At 36.3% G+C, this 22,293-nt stretch overlaps 1 protein-coding gene across 7 annotated transcripts; it reads right to left on the minus strand.

Annotated features, from left to right (window-relative positions):
- Window positions 1–3,023: 3,023 nt before the first annotated feature.
- Window positions 3,024–19,869, minus strand: LOC130729351 (chromatin modification-related protein EAF1 B-like). 7 transcript variants are annotated; one of them, XM_057581082.1, is made up of 24 exons: window positions 19,518–19,869; window positions 17,687–17,879; window positions 17,527–17,581; window positions 17,351–17,448; window positions 16,131–17,220; window positions 15,813–16,046; window positions 15,600–15,719; window positions 15,185–15,448; window positions 13,888–14,079; window positions 13,566–13,646; window positions 13,341–13,398; window positions 12,724–13,238; window positions 12,549–12,602; window positions 10,914–10,971; window positions 10,619–10,809; window positions 10,453–10,506; window positions 10,253–10,333; window positions 8,029–8,166; window positions 7,804–7,920; window positions 6,636–6,736; window positions 6,241–6,456; window positions 5,767–6,148; window positions 3,766–5,464; window positions 3,024–3,458 (listed from the first exon to the last, which is right to left on the minus strand). In XM_057581082.1, the coding sequence occupies exons 2-23, from the start codon at window positions 17,830–17,832 to the stop codon at window positions 3,851–3,853; spliced, it is 5,859 nt and encodes a 1,952-aa protein (XP_057437065.1). In that variant the 5' UTR covers window positions 17,833–17,879; window positions 19,518–19,869; the 3' UTR covers window positions 3,024–3,458; window positions 3,766–3,850. The 7 variants fall into 7 exon arrangements, with proteins under 7 accessions (XP_057437065.1, XP_057437063.1, XP_057437067.1 ...); XM_057581080.1 differs by having other exon boundaries at window positions 15,813–17,220; window positions 17,687–17,867; XM_057581084.1 differs by having other exon boundaries at window positions 10,619–10,710; window positions 10,914–10,968; window positions 15,813–17,220.
- Between the last annotated feature and the right edge of the window lie 2,424 nt (window positions 19,870–22,293).

Consider the following 22,293-nt stretch of genomic DNA (forward strand, 5'->3'; position numbering starts at 1 on the left):
TCTCAGAGAGCTCACAATGTGACACTCGAGGCCGATGAGGGCGGGGAGTGATTGCCAATGCACTGAGGCACGAATAAAGGAATAACTCCTAGTAGGCTTCTAGGTGGAGGGACACGTGAATGAACCTATCTCTCATCCAAACAAGAGGTATTCTATGACTGTATAGGTATGACACTATACAATTTAGGATGACATAAAAGATTTAATTGGTATTACTCATGACAACAAGATACATCTTCTTTTTAGGAGTCAAACTCATAAAAACTTTAAGGTTAAGTGTGCTTGCCTTGAAGCAATATTGAGATGGTTGATCTTGAGAAGTTTTCTCAAGAAGCATATGAGTGAGGATTAAGCGTGGGGCTTGAAAAGACTTGTGTTGTTACCGTGAGACTAGTTGTTCGATCAGAATGTTACACACAACGCGAATGTGAATTGAAGCGACAATAACAATAGAGTTGTCATCACTTTTTATTTTACAAAAAATAAATTCAAATATTTTTTGAAATTGGCCTCGGTAAAAAAAAAGTGGGTACGGGAATCTGATTAAAAGAGGGTGGAAACTTAATACTAGGCGTGTTCATAACCAATCAAATCCAATAAAAATCGATCCATAAAAATCGAAATCCAATCAAACCGAAAAAAAAATGGATCTAAATTAAGAAAAGTCAATTTTTTTATTGGATCGGATTTGGAATTTGATTATCAAAACCGAATCAATCTAATCCAAATTCAATAAAATTATATATATATATATAATTTTATTGGTACATATATAATATCAATTATACTTACATGTATATGTCCCTAAATGTTTATATACTTATTATATGACATGTACTTATTTATGAAGATATATGTGGGTAAATAGAGTTTCAAATAATAATTTGAAAAATATGCATAAAAGTGAACATATATTTGAAAAATATGTCATCTACTATGTAGAAATAAGCTTTTTTCTTCTTCTTATTTTAGAGCAATGAGCCAAGAATAATGAATGTGGTATTATTTTGTAGACTTTTGGTGATTGTCTTTACTTTTTTTATTTCAAACTCTCATTGTTTAGGCTTGTAAGTCGATGTTATATGATTAACATTAACTTTAATTTCTTCTATCTTTGAAAAACCAAAATTCAATCCAATCCAAAACTGATAAAATTTGGATCGGATTAGTTCAGATTTAAAAAAAGAAGAAAAAACTCGATCGGATGATGAAGTGACAAAACCGAAGTGAATGGATCGGATAGATTAACCCCTTAAACCAAACCAATCCAGACCGTAAACACCCCCTACATAATCCAACTATAACATTATCCGCCCATTTTAAAGATGATAATTTTTGAATCATACAAGATATACAATAACCGTGAGACTTAATCAAAGAAACTTAATTTGATTAAAAAAAATAAATTTTACGGGGAAATTTTATGAAATTTTTTCTGCTTGATGGGTTTGACTCTCACTTCTAATTATAATGCAATGAAGAAATTAAGACCATTAAGTTAAGTTATTAACAAAATGTTGACACTCAATGGCAATTTAGAAGCTAAGAGGATAATGGTTGAGCTTGTTGATATAAAATTAGTTGGAATTAATTCTTGTGCCTGTTCATGAATCGACTGTCAAATAGCCAAATTTGGCTTCATGCAAATATCCTTATTTGGACAGCTAATTTGTGCCTTCAGGTGTATAGATTTCTTGCCCTTCTTGCAAAATTCCCGGATAATCAAAAGGTGAAATACAATTTGTTCATAATAACAAATCCATATTATCTAGGAAAGAAGAATATTGAGAGTTATTGGTATTTTCCTGTGATAATTTTGATTGAAATCTAAAAGCCATATTGGAATCGATTCACTGACCACCAAAATAGGAACATCAAGTCAAGCCAGAATAGATTTTCAAGAATAAATTGTTTTGTAATGATCCTAATATATTCATATACTTGTTTAGTGTTTTGTGAATATGGAAAAATGCCTTGTAGATTATAACCGTTGTAATGAACTATTGTTAGGCTATATGAATACATAATGTGTAAAGTCGACATGGTTAAGTACCTATTGAGAGGCAAGTATTAAGAGATTGTAATGAAGTGAGCAATAAAATTAAATGTTTTTCCACTTATATAATCGCCTCTTAACCCAACATCCAATAATGGAGATAGTTGATTATTTCATGAGATACATATTTATATATAGAGATGGAGTTGCTGTTTCCATTAGTATAAAACTTTAAGACCACAATGGATCTATAGGGTATGATAATTTATTTACAGATTATACAAATTCAATATTAATTCGAGATTAGTTAGATTGAATATTAATTCGAGATTAGTTATATCTACAATTAAAACAAAGACCCAAAAAAACATTCCTTTTAATGTCCACTACAGATCCATGGCCCTTACAGCGCTTACATTTTCTTTCATCTTCCAAACGCAAAGTTACTTAACCACAATAGGCCCAAGTTAGTAAGGATTTCCAAGTAGCACATCATAAGAGAAAAAACATTCCTTTTCATGTCCACTACAGATCCATGGCCCTTACAGCGCTTACATTTTCTTTCATCTTCCAAACGCAAAGTTACTTAAGCACAATAGGCCCAAGTTAGTAAGGATTTCCAAGTAGCACATCATAAGAGAAACAGCTATATCACAACCAGGCATAGATAATGCACAAATTATCAGTAATTAATTAGTACCTGCATTTAAGTCATAAACTGCTATTAAAAGAATCTGTCCAGCTATAATGTAACAGTATCCGGTTATTTGAGATAATATTAAAGATCATACCAAACAAGAAGCCAAACAACTCATACTAATAATCTTACTGATTCCAGCAACTTTTGAAAAGATCAGATAAATAAACCTCATCCAAACCAATTTCACATTTCCACCCTCGTAATGGTTCCAAAATCAAATTGTTTCTATTTAAAGTAAAGAAGATAAGCTCTGACTTCTAACATTAAAGAAACTTAAAAATTGTTACGAAATCACTATACTAAAAATTCCGTTATGGTAGTGTTAAGAAAATAAACACACCATTGGTCGGTGCATACCTCAGAAACCTTGTATTCACAAAACTTTGAATTAGCTTTTGCTCATAAAATTGATTGCTTCCCTAATCATCTGACAGGGAATAATACATTTACTGATCTAGTTGAACAAAAAGTAAATGTTCCTCTGCACAATGGTAAGGAGAACAAGACAAAAAAAAGGAAAATACAAGGAAAGAAGAGACGACCCTGTACAAATACCTCTATATTCGTCTCTTACCAAAAAAGAAAATGGGAGAAACCCCTCTAAAAAGTGGTAATATACAAGATTTTTGAAACAACTAAAAAATGATTCCTACCAATATAATTTTGTTAATCTTTTCACAGGACCTGCGGAAAACAATGGGTAACTGCCTCCATATTCCAAGGCCATATTCCAAGGCCCTGATGAATGACCAGCTTCGTCTGCTGCACAAAACCCATAACATTATTGAATTCTTTTTTATTTTATAATTCTACCGTGAAAGAATGTATACACCCAGAAAAGAATAATCATAAGCCAACATTCACATGGAACAAATCTGAAGCACAATTAATAGGAGTATATGGAGTAAATTTCATTTGCTAATTTTCTCAGGAGAGAGCTAATCAGGAATGTTAAACCCTAATATACACGTCACCAACAAACAAATCTAAGATAGCTTTAGGTAGAAAAAAAATGCAATTCAATATTCATTAAATTCTCATATATAAAGAAAAACATAAATAAAAATACCTGTACAGTGCTGACAAAAGGGCATACAGAATCCAGGCTTGAGAGAACCGAGCACACTGACAGCTGCTCCATCCATTAAATATCATCATTCCACTTCAGAATTAGGTGGATGGATAAGTAAACTGCTCTTCCCAGGTTGCAGATGTTGTACTTGTTGCTGAGGTTGATGTTGCAAAGCCGCATCTTCGGGAGAATGCTGCTCCTGTTCCTGTTGCTGATGTTCTGGTGGTTGGGAATGAGATATGATTGGTTGTGATGAAGACTGTCTTTGAAGAGGCAGCGGTTTCTGCGGCCACTGTAGCCCAGAATTATGTGCATGAGAAGAAGAGCTAGATGATGGTTGTCGTGGGCTCAGCCCCTGACCAATAGTTGGGGGCTCATTTCCAGAAGAACTTCCAATAGGTGAGCTCACTTGTGTAACTTGATTGGGCATACGAGAATCAAATGGTGGTTCTGATGTTTTCCACTGAGAAGATACAGTAGAAACCACTGTCAACTTACTAGCCGAATCCACACAACCCCGAGACACTGCAGTGCTCGTACCGACTTGACAAGAACTGTTTCCAGGCTTCTGATCAGCTTTTGGTGAATCAGACTGAGACATGCTTGACGACTCAGAATGCCCCTGACAGTTTTGCTGCAACATTCTCTGAACATTTGTTTTACTCTGATTAATTTCCTTTGGCTGCTGCTGGTATTGTAGCTGAAGTTGACGATGGCTAGAAGCAACAGCTGGCTGTGGAGGTGATGCTTTATGACCTGAAGTAACTGATGAAACCTGTAATTGATTGTTACTTTCAGGGGTTGATACCACCGGCTGAAGCTGCTTCGACGAAGTGCTTGTGGGAACAGAATGATGCTTCTGCTGCAACTGGGAATGATTGGAAGAATGAGCAGGACCCAAAGGCTTTGATGGTTGATTTGGATTTAAACCCGAACCAGAATAGTTTTGACCTTGCATCATCTGCATGATTTGGTCCCCTTTCTCAACAGTTTGGCTTCCTGGAGCTACAGATATTCCATTTAGAGGAGAAGGATCCGCAGAGCTGTTTTGATGTATTGACATGTTACCCCTTCCTATCCCCTTGAGAAGTTTAGCTTGATGTTGAGATTGTGCATGCTGTGGATGCTGCCTGGCAGGCTGCTGATACTGCCGTTGTTGTGGTTGTCGTGGCCTTTGCTTAACTGCTTGACTAGTAAGCGCACTAGAACCAGGATTCCTGCTGAACCCAGGTTGCGGCAGGTGATGTTTCTGCTGTTGGTGTTGAGATGACATGGGAGTCAAAGGAGATGATGGTGTTGCAGGGGAAAGGGATACTTGCTGAGATGAATTTTGCGGTTGTGCCTGAGAACTATTTTGCTGAGGTGATGATATGGGAAGTTGGGTCTGCGCCTGAACCTGTGGCATCAATGCATTTGATGCGGCAAGCTGTTGCTGTTGCTGCTGGTGCTGCAGATATCTTTGTTGTTGCTGCTGCAATTGCCTTTCCTTAGCCAATCGGATTGCATAAGCTTGTTGGGAATTTGTAGCATGATTCGGGCCTTGAAGATGAGGGTGGTGATTGCTAATATGGGACTGTTGATGCGGTTGTTGGCCATGTCCTGGATAAGGCTGAACAGGCGGTGGAGTTGTCTGACTATTAAAGGCAGAACTCATCCCACTAAAAGCAGGAATGCCTTGGCTGTTCCCTTGAGTGACCTGCATCGAAAGTTCAGAAATCATCATTTGCCTTTGATATTATTGATCATGGCCAGGTTAATGTAAGTGATAGGAAAAATCAATAGTAGAAACAAAAACAAAATAGGACCACCAAAAATGATAACAAATACATAAGAGAACAAGTAAAAAACAAACTCGTCATAAACTTGTTGCCTAACAAAGTAAAAGTATGCTATGTGCTGAATTTGATGGATATTAAGTTTCATAGCACAAGTGGAAATTCCACTTCCAAGTTACCTATCAAACAAATTACATCCTTAGAGAATAAGAACACTCCTCACCCTCATCATATGTGCAGTATCACGAGGTCTCAACGTTGAGTTTCCTTGTCCAGCACCAACTCCAGAGTGGATATTTACAGGGCTTGGCATCCCCACCATACTAGAAGAAAGCATGCTTCCAGAACTGATCATAGATGATGACGCAATTCCTTGGAACCCTGGCCTTGGCATGGCTATGCTTCTGTTGATCCCACCCATCAAGCCCATACCATTTCCAGCAGGCAGCATTCGAACACCCCGATCACTTCCTGAAAGAGATCCAGGAACGGGCATGCTAGACTGCTGCATGTTTCTGTTGGATATCATTTGATTATATTGTTGTAATCTTTGCTGTTCATCAACTGATAATGGTACAGTTCTGGGAACTCCATATCTACTATCCCTGAAAAAACATGATGTCTCAAGCTGTTGAATAACTAAGATTGACATGCATATGTAATTGCACAAGAATCTCTAGTAATCAAATAAGCATACCTGACAGATGCTGCCATTGGACCAGATTGTGTTGACAAGTTATTGCCAAGACCCATACCAGAAGGTGGCGGGTTTGAAGAATTTAGCCCAGATGAAGGAAGCACTGATGGTACAGAACCATGATTTGATAACGCCAAACTACCAGCATGAGAGCCTTGATACCCAAGAGATAGGACATCTGAGCTTGTTGCATTGGTATCACAAAGATCAAGTGGCCTTCAACAAGAACTCAAACATGATTAGAACACTTGGGCCAAATAAAATAATGTACACCAAAAATGTAGAAATTACAAGGTAACCTAACTACAGTTAAATGAGAACATCGGCAATGCAGTAGTTTTCATAGTTATAAAACTTCCATGTTACCCAAAAATATAAAATCATATAGAACTTACGTCAAAACACCTCCGTTCAAGTTGTTTGGGCAGACTTGGGAAAGAGCAATCACATGCGAATTATGAACAGGTGTCAATTGTTTCAAATCCTGGTTATCATTCTGCATTTAAACAAAAGGATTTCAAATTATCTGTTACATAAATTAAGTTTTAAAAGAGGCAAAATAGTCATTTTTTACTTTTCAATTGTACTGTTCTATCTTAGTTACACACCCAATGTATTATTTAAACATAATGGCATCAATCTACAGTTGCGTACTAGTACTATACCAGTAAGATATTACCAACCAAATCAAATGAGTAATGTACACACAAAAATTAGGTTAACCAAATAGTGGTGCTGTCTTCTAGATAATAACATCATTAAAAAAGAACAAAAAGAATGAGTAACTTCTTGTTAAATTGGAATCATCCAGGAGTTAAAGCAATACATATGACAGAGATCAGTTCTCATAAGGTAAGAAAGCAGGAAAACAATGACATAAGTATTTGAATAATCAGACATGAAAGGTAGCATTAGAAAGAAAACATATATTAAAAAACAATAACAAAGTTGAAATGAGGTGGGAATTAGAGATTTCTAAGATCATAGCAACTAATAGTTTTTTAGAAGAATATAAGGGAGATGCTGTAATACAATTGGATCTTAAAAGAATATTCATACAATTCAACCCATTGCTCAATCCAAGTTGAATTAATCGACTATTCATTAACCGAACCATTCATCATCGAGTTAACATCTTGTCATTTAGTTACTCACAATTAATCATCTGACCAGTATTAGATATGTTTTCAAACATTTCATAACAATCTATACGTATATGTTAGTTATTACAAGTCTAATAATTAGCCATGTGATAGCTAGAATTTTGTTAGGCCAGCTCAGCAGTGATAGCTGGCATTCTGTTATAAAATAGTTACAAACCAATTCAGTTAGAAACTAATTCTCTTCTATCTCTCTACATTCATAGCTATAAATATGTGAATTGTATTTGTAACAGATTTCAGTAATGTTAAATTACACAATATTCAGAAATTATATCTCTTATTTTCTCTATCGTTTATCTTTCTTATAACAAGTTATAGAAGTCGCTGATGTTAATAAAATAACGTTTCAAATGTCAGTGCATATTAGAATCCACTTAATATAAATGCTTTTGATTGAAACCTGATTCCTGTGGTAACCGTTCTTCAGTCCAATCTTGATGATTTTATCAAAATGAGACCTCAGGGTTTCCTCCTCCAGTGGCCCTTGCAAGCGTTGAAACAACTGTCTGGCACTACCCTGCCAAAGATACAAAAAAGAAAAAAATTAACCCATGAAAGCTGCAAAGCTTAGGTCAATAATGTTTGAAAGCATGATACACAGCGAGTGACAACAAGAAATTCATGCCTTTGGAATTCCAGGAAGCGTAGATGGATAAGATTGAGAAGACCCTGAATCATCAGCACTATCAGCACCATCCCCACCACTTTTGTCCATTAAAATCTTGTGACGATCCTTGCATTCTTTTGGCTTACGAAAGATACACTGCAAATATTACAAAGTTTCATACCTTTTGTAACAGACCCAAGAGAAAAGAACTGAAAAACAAAGAAGAAAGAAAGAGAACAGTTCTGTGATGGCGGTTTGACTGACAAACAGAAAACCGAGATAATCCATCTTCCAAGGGTTTTCGCTTTTACTAATGAGCTACCTACCGGATTCCCCAAACTAGCGAATCTGAATGAATCTTCTACTATCTCCTATTATTTAAGCTTCAGTCCCAATCCCCTGTTCTCATCAATTTTAACTACCTAACCAATTCTGAAACTACTCAACTTCTTTGTCCAAATTTCCTTGATCCTCAACTCCTGGACGCGGTTGCCTAGCATGTGCTCTAGTCAGCACCAGTGATGGGGACGTGATATACAGTATGTTACTTGGAAAATGCAGCATATAGACACGCATCAATACATTATTCAGTTTCAAAATATATTACAATATTAAATATTAATGGAAAATCATAAAGATTTTCTTATAAGGTTAAATAGTTACGATACACACACAAAGTCACAAACAGATCCTAAAACTTCAAATTCAAATGAAGATAAAGATTTCCCCTCACTTCAAATTGTATCTCCCATTTGAATAACTTCAAGAAAAAATAATGTTTAAGATCTTACAATAAGAGATACATCTCACATGACCATCGAATTGATCGTGTCATGTGCAACATCCATCAACGATGGTTCATTGATGTCCATTGATTTAGACTCCTTCCCCCGACTTTCGGAACCTGGTTATGAGATTCGATCGAGATTCGTTGTTCGATCTCGAAGCAAGCATTTTTCGTCCGGCCGGAGGAATAGTCATTACTTCACCATTTGAAACTTATTAATAATTATGAGTAAGTATTTAGTTATCTCTTAATCTTTTTCTACTAACTCTCCTTACTCATTTGCTTTACCTTTTGGGTCTCCTCAACAAGCTTAACCTTTAAAAAGGCCTCTTTCCCCGCCCTGAGTTCATTATTGAATATTTTTAAAAAAAATTGTTTAGCCTTCATGCACTTCACATTCTCACATCTCTATTACATTTCCTTCTTTTCAGTTCTGCTCTTTTCATCATCTTCACCCTTTCTTAGCAAAGCAGAAAACGAAGTCTCCATTCTCTGATAGACTACTCCTTTGTCTTCACCCTCTCGGTGGAAAACAGCCTTCTCCCATCGATTACTCCTCCATGTTCACTGTTCTTAGCATAATACAGAGTCTCCATTCCTCCTCTTCCTTCGATTACTCAAAAAACAGGGTCCCAATATGCCTTCCTATACAAACCAGGGTTGTCAATAGCGGGCGATTGCAGCACAGAGGTTGGGCACGACGCATGAGGCTGTAGCGATGCGGAAATCGCGTCGCGATGGTAGCGGGGGCGATCGCGCCTCGTTGAGCACGATGGCGGCACAAGGAAGAAAGAGGGTGAAAACCCCAAATTGCCCCAGATTTAAACACTAGGTTAAACTTTTTAAGGACATTTTGGGGTTTTCCTATCTTTAATGAAACACTGCATTTCATCTGAACTACTGCTTGGTTTCCTGATACAAACAAATCTGAACAAATCCTCTTTGATACCTCTCAGCCTCTCTTACTATAAGCCCTGGCCCCTGTTCACAACCATTTTAACCACCCAACCAAATCCATAACTACTCTCTAACTGCTTTGTCTCATTTTCCTTTATTCTTCTATCCTAGGTCTAATGACCTTCAGTGAACATTAAATTAAATCCTAAATAACTAACCAAATAATATTTTTTACAAAAATAATCACTCAGCTCTTAAAACTTCATACATGGAAACACAATTCCAAGAGATATCACAAGTTCATAACTGTCTTCTTCTTGACCTGGTAGAATACAACCATCAATATTCAATACTCTTAACAACTAAAATTTTGTTCATAAAGATTATACACAAACCTATCCTACAATGCCTGCAGGTTTAATTGATGGGGATCAATAAAAGCACAAAGATCTTTTAAGATAATGAATTTTCAGTGATGGATTATGGAAAGGACAATGTAAGAAGCCCAGCAACCTTGGCACCTGTCTTACGTGTAAAACAATATTTGCATAACATTACCTTGAATTGTAGAGTACTGTTGATAGCATCACTCACAAGCTCCCAGTTTGGACCCATATCATGCACCAGGACAACAAGAGCCTGTAACATAGAGAAGAAAAGAGATAAGCCTGTTATGCCAGTCATACTGATAGAAGTTGAAATATTTATTTCAAGGACAGAAAACATAAATTTGAGATGGCTACTGAATTACAAACAACCTGGTCTTCAAAAAGGGACCAAGGACTTCCAGAACCAGTCTGCCCAGCAGAAATCTGTAAGAGAAAACATAACCAAAAAAGTACAAATAAATAAATGAATCACTAGGGTGTCAAGTGACAATTTGCTACAACTGGGAAATAAGCACTAGATTCACACCAAAATTACCTTAAGCGCTTTAGCTTTCTTGCCCCTATCTCGTCCACTAATGATTCGAATAAATTTATTTGGATTAGACATGTTACTCATTTGTGATGCAGCTGGAGAGGGAATAGAATTAGTTATTGGAGCCATATTGTCAAAAGTATCATGTGGTTGCTTTGTTATCTTTGGCTTCTTCCCATGTTGGCCAAAGAAACCTTCAAAACAGAACCACTTAAACATGTAAAGGACGAAGCAAGTAGAATACTTATTGTAAACAAAATAAATATCTAAATATAAACTTAGATGGTAAGTTTTTTACCACTATTTCCATTGGATTCAAAGTGATGACTATCCAATCTCTTCTTGGGATAATCCTTCTGCATCATAGCCACATTAAGACCCCATATAAGTATTGTAGAAAATATTGTTAATAAAAAAGTACAGGAGAGCAACAAGGTAATGTACTCCAATCCCTAATCTAAAAACATATTAAGAAAAAATCACATAAAAAGGGGCTGAAAATTCGGAAGTGGACCTAGGCACAAAAGTTGATAATAACTTTCCAAGTAAGAATAGGAAGAAGAAAACAGCGAAGAACTTTCTACTGTATCTCTTAAAAGCAGTTTTAATAAAAATCAAATCAAATAATAACTTTCCCACTACCAGTTCCCAGCTACCTCTTCCCCAAACCGGGCCAATACGCATACACTAAGATTTCAGCAGAAAACTTATAGGAGGCAAAGGAATCATAAGAAATTAAAGGGAGAGAAAAGGGAAGAGTATTCGACAGGCAGGTGATTGTGGGTGGTTGAGAAGTTGCATGATACTCCTCCATTTCCCTCCCCTCATTTCAGAAACCCTCACAAACCGGGGTAAGTTTACTTAAAACCTTCCCTTCTATTCATTTCCACTTCCAAACCCCCAATCCAAACACAGCCAAACACCAAATGGATGCAAAATACCTAATTTTATCCCAAATCACATGGAAAGCCAGTGACATCCTTTAATTAAAACAACGAGTATTATGCTCCAACCAAATGCAGCAAACTGTGATGATGAACATCTTTTAGTATATATACATATATATATCTATGTATATATGTGTGTGTGTGTCAGTGTTGCCAATCTCGGATAGCGATGAGTAGCAGCCGATCACAAAAAATGCTATTGTGGTATAGCAGGATGGCCGCTATGCTAAAAATATAACAATATACATGATAAAAAATGCTCAAAATACAATATACATATACGTGATAAAAAAAATGCTCAAAATTCATGTCACTCATAATTAACATTAAAAAGTATCCTTTCAAAAGAAAACATAAAAAAGTCAAGGCAACCAAGAGGTTTAAGCCTCTATTCCATAAACAAAACTGCCTAAAGACATGAAAGTTTTGTTTCACTTCCTCCTCATCCTCCTCAATCTAGACCAAATTCAGTATGTTCCCAAAGCAAAAACCCTGAAATACCTCCCCAATTTTAGTTTTTATCAATTCCACCAAATATCAGCCAAATAGCGCTGCTTTAGCGACCACAACGGCCACTACACTAAACTGCATCGCTACACAACAAATAGGAGCGGCCTCTACCACCCTATAGCGCGCTATTGACAACCCTGGGGTGTGTAATGTGTTACATTCTTACATACAAACTATAAAATATAAAAAGAAAACACAAATATAGAGAGAGGACAAAATAGAAAAAAGAGGAATATGTAACTTGCTACAATGTTGTCAAGTGGCCACCCCCAAAACATGCTATACAGGCCTAGGGCATGATGGAGCAGCTACTATGCCAAATATACAATCCATTTTAACAGCTGCATATTAGAGTAAAAACATATCCCTAAATACAGCATATTTATGCAAAATTACAGCCAGGAACTCTAGTTTAATGATGTCCGAAGAGGAAGACTGGTATTGTAGTAAAGAAATTCCATTATATAAAGAATTACCTGATCACTTAGAACAACAGAATCCAACTGCCATCCATGATCATAAGCAGTAGCCTGCAGAAATAACAGGTTAGTAACTACAGAAGAAACACAGTTCATTACAATAAATTTAAAAAGGTCCACATGTCTCAAAATGAAGTCCATGGACTTCTATATGAATACAAATCTTCATTACCGGATTCTTGGACTTCTTCTTCTTTGTTTTAACTGATGTTTCTCCACAGTCATAAGGTAACTGTTTTTCAAAATCTCCAACTGACTCCACCTCCATGCTTTTCTGGAGTTGTGAACCAACATTTAACGTACTCTGGTCATCCTGAAAGGAGTTGGTATCTCCGCTCGAAGCAGCGTCTATCTTAGCTTGAGCATGTATTGTCCCAGTGCCAACTGCAAAAGGACTCACAACTCTTTGCCTAGAAGCTGTACGCATGCGTTTTGTTGGTATTGTCCCAACATTTAAACTAGCAGGCCTTTTCCCAAATAGAGAGGACGGTTGAGTTCCAGTTTGATAGTGTAAATAAGGCAAATCAGTTCCAACTTCATTGGATCTATGAGTGTAAGACTTTATCCTGTTTTTGTGTTTCTTCTGTCCAGATTTTGACAATCTGCTACCCTCATAGACACCAGGCAAATAATAAGTGCTGGTTTCTCCTTCATCCTCATCGTACACAAGCTCTTCATATCCATGCTCTGTAAATTAAAAAGGGTCCAATAATGATTGATTCCAGACTAACGGTTTATAATACATTCATAAATTAAATAATCTAGATAATCCCAGACTCCTAGTAGTACCTGCTGCAGTATCATACATAGATGTTTCAACTTCCTCTTGAATGCTACTAAAAGATTTCTGGGGAAAAAATTATCATAACAAAAATGTTAGAACTGAGATGCAAAAGAACAAGGTCACTCCTAAATATCTGAAAACCAATAAAAGTCAAACACCAATCATGGAGGACTATACTAACCAGGAATGCATAAGGTAGTCAATTAAGGCATATACGATCATAAATTTACCTCACACTGTGTGAAATGAGATTCAATAGATTTTCTGTATGTTTCCATGGCAGTAGGAGGAACTGTATAGAACAGACTTTCCTGGAAATTAAAAATACACGTAAACAAGGTTTTTGGGGTACATAAAAATTTGCTTATTACAAACTAATAGCAAAAGCAAACCACAAAAAAATATATTACATCATATTTAAACAGCCACAATGTGACTTCAAAAACAACAGTTTGAATCAACTAACACAATGAAAACAAACATGACAGATGGCTGACTAACATAGAAATTAATAAGCCAATGATATAAGCATAAGGTAAACTTGCACCATACATCGGAAAGATGATCCTCCCATGACATGTCAACAATGCCCGAGTCAGATATCTTATCAGGTGTTGCCGGTGCTTCTGCTTGAGAGGAAATTCCATGAGATCTACTGTCCTTTAAAAACCTCAAAGCATATGCATGCACTTTAAGTGCCGCCCGTTTTTTGGGATTCTGTCCCTCTAAGAGTTTGCTTGACTCCTGACCAAAACCACCAACATTCAAGCATCAGTAACAAATATATCATTATTGAGTATCACAAATGATACAGATCATAACCATAACATTAACAGTCAGATCATGCAATATTGAAAACCCTGAGAGAATCTAAACTGTAACTGAATTTGTATATTGATTTGATGAAATGAATACAAGATAGATCTTGGCTATATATAGGAAAACCTGAAGCTTGTCCAGCAAGCTATCCTAACTGAATAGAGAGAGAAAGTGTGTTCAGTTATAGAATAACTGAACATGTAACTAACTAACAACCTATTTGCCATGTGAGCAAAGCTGCCACGTCAGCATAGTTAGAATATAACTATTATATTCTCTAATATGAAATAGTTATGGTATCTGATTCGTCTAAGTTACAATAAAACAGGCCAACAAATTAGGCAAACATGCATCCGCAAGAAGGTTAACAAAGCCCAAACACAAAATGAGAAGAATTTAATAATTAAAATTAATATACCAAATACAGGTAATCAACAATCCAATATAGTAATATACCAAATGTAAATGGTAAGGGATATAAGTCATGGTGAAATTTGTCCTTCCAGTCTCAGGGCATAAATAATAGGAACACCTAGTTACTTAGGAAGCATAACACATAAAAGCAATAGTTGTTAGTAATTGGATAGTTTGATGTAACATCATTTGACTCCAAAAAAAAATCTCCAAAGAAACTAATTAAAAGTAATAGCATTCACATAACCGTGAAGTCATATCACAAAATCAGCTAAAGTAGTGGCCAATAGTGAATGGAAGAGTATGCTACTCACTATGCTAGAGTGTTGTAAATTGTAATGTTTTGCAATATTAGTATGAATGTACAGTCAGCCACGTGGTGGCACGTGATATCTGTAGTTAGTTATAATGTAGTTAGTAATTTGTTGAGTAGTTAGCAGACTAGCTCAATTAAATCTCAGTACAGCTTTCAGTTCAAGCTTCCCTAACTATAAAAACCAGTACACTGAAATCTGTGTGAATGAAATCATTATGACTAAATCAATTTTAGATCTCTGTTTTTCTCTCTACTATAAGCTTTATCAAAGAAGGATCATAAAAGGCCAAAGTAAATAACCTGTAACATGTCGGAACTTCTGGTCTTGTCCCCAGAAGCTTCATTCGAATCTACTTGCCCAGATTCATTTGAACTACCAATGCAGTTATTGTCACGAACTAGAAGAAGCTCCACTGAATGCCAAAACTGCATGACAGCCTTTGCTATGCTGTGAGACAAAATTTTCATCCCCACATGTTTGCTTTGTTTCTCAAATCTTAACCGAGAAGCACTAGATGCCTGATGACTCAATTGTGCAGCAGCTGCTATCTTCCAAAGACGCTCCTATAAACATGTTTTGGTTGGATAAAAAACTTAAAATCAAATATCATGTAAATTTAATAAGGGTTAGAATGCTTCATGTCCATCAATGAAAAAGACCGACAAGGGTGAGATATATATAACAGCAAAGAAAGAGCAGGTCTCGAAAATAAACCTGTGCAAAATCATTTGCCAACCAAGCCATTTCCTCAAGAACAAAATCCCAGTGAGATTTGTGGTGGATCTGTGAGGGTAACGTGCGAATAGATAGCTCGGAAATCCTCTTGCGCTTGACCTATTTAGCATGAGATTTAAGAACTTCTTAGTTTACTGAACAAACACCAAAAATTGCAATAGACACTAGAAATGGAAAAAAGAAATTAAAGACCTCTATAATGTGAGCCTCTTCTAAAATAGAATCTTCATGAGCCTTATCTGCTAACTTCAAGGGTTGTTTACAAGAAGGCTGACAGTCAGATGCAGCAGTAGTAACATTTTCAGTCAGAGCAGTTCGAGGAGTGGCAGAAGTGAATAAATCGGAAGGAACTTGAAGTCTTTCACAGGTTTCTCCCCTGATAGGATTGGAATGATCCTTCATGACAACATTTTCTTCTTTACCATCCTTTGAAATAGAACAACTGTTACTGGGGTGCATTCCCTTAATATTGGAAAAATCATTCAACTTTTTTTGCATGCAGGAACTTACAATATGAATGTCCTCCTCACTTTTGACCATATTATCACCATCAAATCGGTTAAAATAACCAGAAGCACGTTCATTGTTAATAGTAGCACCACTTTCACCAGTGTTGGTCTTGCTCCTTTCTTTCACAACTTCACAACCAATTGAATTTAGTTTCTTCTCAAATTCTGGTGTTTGTTCCATAGTACTTCCATTTGCATCAGCTTTGCTTCTACTTGTACAAATACTACTCTCATTATTTACATCTCCAGCAAAACTAGTGGGTACGCAGGAGGACACTGAATCAAAATTCTTTACACCTAATGAAGTGCTGTTATTTTGGCCTTCATCTGGTACACCTCTCCTGTCTAATTTTATGTTGCCAAACCCATTTGACAGACCAGGACAAGATTCATTTCCAGGCAACGCAGAAACTACACAAGATGGAGGCTTTAGATCACCTGAAGAACCTGGGTCCCTTTCTCCAACTGCACTAGCATCCCCAGAAGCCAAGACAAGTGGGTTTTGTACAGTATCATCTTGAGAAGGTACAATATGTTGATTTCCTTTAAAATTTCTGTTCAACATAGCACCTAATTTGTCTTCAGTAACACTAGCACTGCCACTTTTTGATTGATGAGCTCGCACACCAACCAATTCATTATTCAGTGGGCTATTAGATGTTGGATCTTTAATATGTATCTCACCATTTAAACTAGAAGGTTTTGGCTTAGAACCAGATGGCACATGGTAATCCTTATGTTTGTTAGTATCAGATAATAATCCCTTCACATCCCTTGAACCCCCCCGAGGACCATGATTTGGTCGGGACCTGTTCCTTCGCGCATATGGGCGGACAATAGCAGAATCTTCAGTCTCTTTTGCATTTTGACTCCCACCAATTTGAGAAGACTGTTCGGATGGAGCAATATTATACCTTTTTTTCGAATGCATGGACCTCTTTTCACCTTGAGCCAACTCATTCTCACCATCAAAAAGTAAGAGATTATCAGCAGTATTTGGTTCGCTAATAGAAGGAGCCCCTGGTCTGACACTACTGTCGACAGAGTCACCGTGAGGGGAGGCAGTCAACACAAAACTACCTTTTGCTTCACTGAATCCCATTAGAAGAGAGGACAAGAGAAACAATGAACAAAACATCATTAACATATTTAATGCACACAACAGATATCCATAAAAAAGTTGCATACAGGTGGTAAAATGAAGGAAAAAGAATAACCAACCTGTTCACAAACAGCTCTTGATGCTGATCAGTGAGTGAAGTAGACTGAACACTAACTGAAGCAGCATTCCCTAACTTATAGTCCAGAGGATTCCCACCCTACAATTAGAAAGCACAGGTGATCATCATTTTCTTAAAGGTGTTGTTTAAAAGAGTGCAAAGATCAAACTTCCATACTTTTTCAAGAAACTCTAGCTCCCTTCTTCTATCGTCACGAATGCTATACTCCTGCCTGTTAATTATAACATGTATGAAACTATGAATTATACTTTTTGCACAAGATTGGAACTCAAAAAACAGTCAAACAATGCAACTACACGTAGAGCTTTCCAATCACCTGATGTCTCCTTGAGCCTTCTCCTCAACTGCTGCTCTGCACGGAGAGGTTTTCAACCCTATACCAACTCCGCCGTCAACAACACCTCCCATGGAATCAACCTCAGCATTTACAGCGAAAGCGAATCCTGAGTTACATCCATGCATTCCCACCCTTAATATCTAAGAGCTTCACTTCCCATCTATTAAAGAATCTGCCAATTTTGTTAGAAAAAAAGGGTCATTGAGACATAAATCCTATTACATAGCAACTCATAAGACACAAACTTCCACATAGCAGAAAAATTAGAAAAGTAACAATATTTTTAAATCAAATCACAAGACACCACACAATAACTTCAAATCAAGCTCAGACCTCTATGCCAAGCTGTTAAATGAGAACATATCGACTTTGGATCTTCTACGCTACGGTGCAAACGCAAACTACATCATGCAGTCTATATTTGATGGCTTATATCATATACAGTTTTCTAAAGCCTGGCAATCTCGAAAACATTTGCATCATGTTTATATTTCCAATAATTCAGTATATCAATAACCTTTCACCCGGAACAGTGATTTCCTCATTTTATTTATTAAATAATACTATAAACTCAATAGAAAAGTACAACCAGAATATGATGCGATGAACATATTGTGGATCAGTAACATGCACTGCCTTACGATTTGTAATCTTTCGATCTTTAAATAAATACATTTCGAAGCAATCAACATATTCACCAAATGATAGTGGATCTAACACATAAAGTAAAATCCAACCAAAGTCATTGCTAATGAAAATCTGTCAATTAGATAGTAATTTTCAGTCCTTAACACTAATCCCTCATTTACAGTTCAGCTTAAGACATTCCTTTGGCATTGCAAAGCATATCTGCTTCCACTAGGTGACTGATAAGTAATTACAATCCATATAATAAGAGACATGTAAATGTTACTTTCAAAGGCATTGTATTGTATACTAAGTAGAAAAACAGCATCATATCAACAATTTAACAAGCAAAGGATTTATCTTTTTATCATATTCCCAAAACTTTGCAATATAAATGCCAGTAAATTCCAACAATAATGAAATGAAGTTCAGGGTAATGCTGTCCATAAGTCACTAGGTTATATCAACTTTTAAAAGATATCTACAGAATAGTAACATATCTACAGCATTACAGATTAGAAGAGAAGATAATGTCTGGCTGGAAAGCAAAAAGGCAAGCGCCCCTCCTACCCTGGTCTTTCAAAGCTTAATATGTTTGCAGCACAGGAAAGAAAATCCACAAATAGCAATTTAGTAGTGGATTGCCAGCACAATCACGTACAATTTAGAAAGACGCCAACTGAACTTATAGCAAATGATGGTAGTTAATATGTGGTAATAGTCACAATACTTATTAATTTAAAACATATATTTGGCAAGTATTGCACAAACGAAAAGGCAGTTCCCGCCAATGATTCCTTTCATATTTTCAAACTTTCATCACAAGCCACATATTTATGCTTCAAATTACTAGCTCCCCCGCGGAAAGTTTCGCATTCTATGCTTCCCAATAAGGGTAAAAAACTTACTAAAAAAATCCCACATTTAATAGCATACTAACGCCGGAGTCCCGAGTCCGTCCATGCACACACATACAAACTCCAGGTACAAGCAATAAGCAATTCCATTTCAGCACAATGCATGGCACAGTCGCAACGAGAAACTACACTACCCAATTCGCCCAAAAATTGAAAACCCTAATAACCACACTCATTGCCACAGAATTTCCCCCAATTCACACAATTCTAGGGTTTCAGGGAATGCCAACAAAACAACAATTGAGCAGAAAAGAAAAAAGAAGCACCTGAAAACGCAAAAGGGTATCCGAAATTGGAAACTAGGGCACAATTGAAGTAGCGAAATTGGTCTATGTGCTAGGGTTTTGAGTCCCTTTGTTCAGCGCAACGATGTTGAATTTGCCCTAAAACCTAACGTTGGAGAGAGAATGTCAGCCATGGAAGGTGGAGCGTTTGGGCGCGGAAGCAAGCAATTGAAGTGGTGTGTTGTTTTGATTTTCGAAGTTGAAGAAGAAGAAGAAGAAGAAGAAGAAGAGAAGGTGATTTTGTTATTTGTTGTTGGTGTTCGAGGTGAGAAAAAGAGGAACTATGCGACCTCTGCTAGAGAGTGGTGTGGGCTTTGTGAGGAATGAAGACGACGACGATGCAGAAACAAAGAGGGCTTTTTGAGAAATTGGACGACCATTTTGGGCTTTTATTGCATTTCTTTTGTTTCATCACATGTCAATTTATTCAAGAAAAACATAAACAAAAAAAATCAGTTTAATTGTTTGAGTTGAGGTTATCTCTTTTTTTGAAACTCAGGTTGCATGAGTGAATTTAATGGATGATTGGAAAGAAAATGGAATATAATGAATTTTTATCATATTACATTTGGTTAAGAGAACAAAAAAGATGGAAATTAAAAACAAGGAAATAACACTCCTTTTTTTAATGCATGAAAGTGTGGAGAGATTTTAATAAGAGTTCAGGTTTGAATGTGCATAGTTCTGGATGGATCCCATTCAAAATGATGTTTAGAATTAATTAATTTCGGATAATACAATTGAGAAGCGTGATTCAGGTGGGTTGGGACAAATTTTCACTTTAGGTTGATTGAATCGAACTTCTTAGTTTTTTTTTTCTATTTTTGTTGGAAAAAAAAATTTACACTAAAAAAAACCTCAAAACCCAAAAAAAATTCACTTAAAGATTCTTAAGGATGCCCATATCATAATGCTGCAAAAAATCATAAAATACATTTACTCCATTTTTATTAAAACAACAATTTTAGCCATGGTGTATCCAAGTGTTTTGCCTCTTTTACAAAAATACATCATCCAAGTTGACACACATTCTCTCCCTTTGCAGGTTGGGGAAGACCCGTCCACCAAGTTACATGGTGCCATCATCACCATCGTGGCATCTACGCATCACTAGAGGGTGATTTAATGTTTGGAAGAACAAAGAGAAAATTAGATGAAATGCAAGAAGGTCGAGAGAAAAGAGAGTGAGGAAAAGAAAAGAAAGAAGTGTTGAGAGTGTAATGATAGTAGTGCTACTAGACAAGGAAGGGAACATGTCACTTTCCTCTAAAGCATATAACCTTGTAAGGAAAAAAAACGGAGACATAATTGAAATGTTAGACTCACCCGATTCATAAGTAAGTGTTGACACTAAAATATTGGTCATTTCACAACGGTTAAAAATATGTATATCGCTTCGATAATAAGCTGATATGAGAAAAGTTGGCCGTAACTCAATCAGGTTGATCAGCCGACATGATATAGCTTTGCACCTGGACAAGATTTTTAAGAAGTAAGCAAGCTTGGATCTTAAAGAGAGAATATTTCCAAAATGCTTACTCAGAATATAGGGTTTGCCACATTGTAAATTTGAAATGAGATTGTTCACTAACAATAGGAGCAACTATTACAAGCGTGGACCAACCGATATACAAAGCTAACTAGGAGGGAGAGGCACACAATAACAATACTCCATTATCTCAAATGAAAGAGTGAAGCTAGGATGTGGGTTAATGTTTAGGAAGCAAGATAACTGTTACAGTTAGCCGAGACTTCCCCTGTAAATAGGGCTATTTGTAACAAAAAGACTCAATCATCAAATCAGCTTCTAAAATACATTTTAGAGTAAAGTACACTCACCCCCCTTGAGGTTTGTTAGAATTACACTACACCCCATTCTTATCTAAAATCTACATCCCACCCCATTTTATATAGAGAAAAATTTAGTGACGAAAAATATTCTTCATTAATAATTAGTTATTATTTAAATTGTTAATCAATAATTTCAAAAAAAAAATCAATATAATCCAATAAATTTAAAAATGAAAACATCACAATCCTCCTCATTCTCTCAATCGCGTTTTTCCTCCGTAAATTCACAATGCAAATTATGCAATAGCACACCTGCCCGATTTACAAACCATATCTCGAGCATAGTGAAACATGCTTGTGTTTTCATATTTGGTAATAATTCAATTTTAATCAAAATAATCTCTTTATACCTCCAATTTTCAAAATTGGGTTGTAGGCCAAAAAAGCAACACAAATGGGTGAAGAAAATAGAGAAACAAAATTATGAAAATATGAAGTGGATCTGAGGTTATTAGAGCCCAACGAGGCGGTGGAGCATCGTTTTTAACAAAATCAAACAATATCTTAGACCAACAGAGCGTTCGCTCACAACTTAAAGGGGTGAAATTCACAAGAAGTAGTTGAACAAGTGGCTTTAGGGATGTGCGATTCACGTTCTGGGGTTCAGGTCGCAATAAAACTTTGAGGCATGGTGGTGCCATGGGGTTTCACATTGTGGGACAGTGGAGCCGTGTTAAAGGGAGTAAAGGCTTGGTGGTGGCCGTTTGTGGTGAGAAATATGATTTGAAGATAGATTTTGACGTGGACTTAACAGACAGAGTTGATGGTTTTTTTAAATTTAATTCAGTAAAATTATTTTCATAAATTAATGTATGAGAGTGTATATGCATTAAATTTATTTAAATTTTTACTAATTAGTAATTAGTTTTTAGTAGTGACGAATTTGTTTTCGTCACTAAATTTTGTC

This window comes from Lotus japonicus, chromosome 1 (genome assembly GCF_012489685.1).
Source record: "Lotus japonicus ecotype B-129 chromosome 1, LjGifu_v1.2".
In the NCBI taxonomy this organism is placed as follows: Eukaryota; Viridiplantae; Streptophyta; class Magnoliopsida; order Fabales; family Fabaceae; genus Lotus; species Lotus japonicus.

What these genes read in the sequence shown, in the direction of transcription:
- LOC130729351 (XM_057581080.1), bottom strand. Translation starts at nt 17,832, where the DNA reads ATGCATGGATGTAACTCAGGATTCGCTTTCGCTGTAAATGCTGAGGTT. An exon ending in GGTCCCTTTTTGAAGACCAG is followed by an intron (nt 10,334 to 10,452) that starts GTTGTTTGTAAT and finishes TCTATGTTACAG; the next exon opens with GCTCTTGTTGTCCTGGTGCA. An exon ending in ACGGTTACCACAGGAATCAG is followed by an intron (nt 6,737 to 7,803) that starts GTTTCAATCAAA and finishes GTTTAAATGCAG; the next exon opens with AATGATAACCAGGATTTGAA.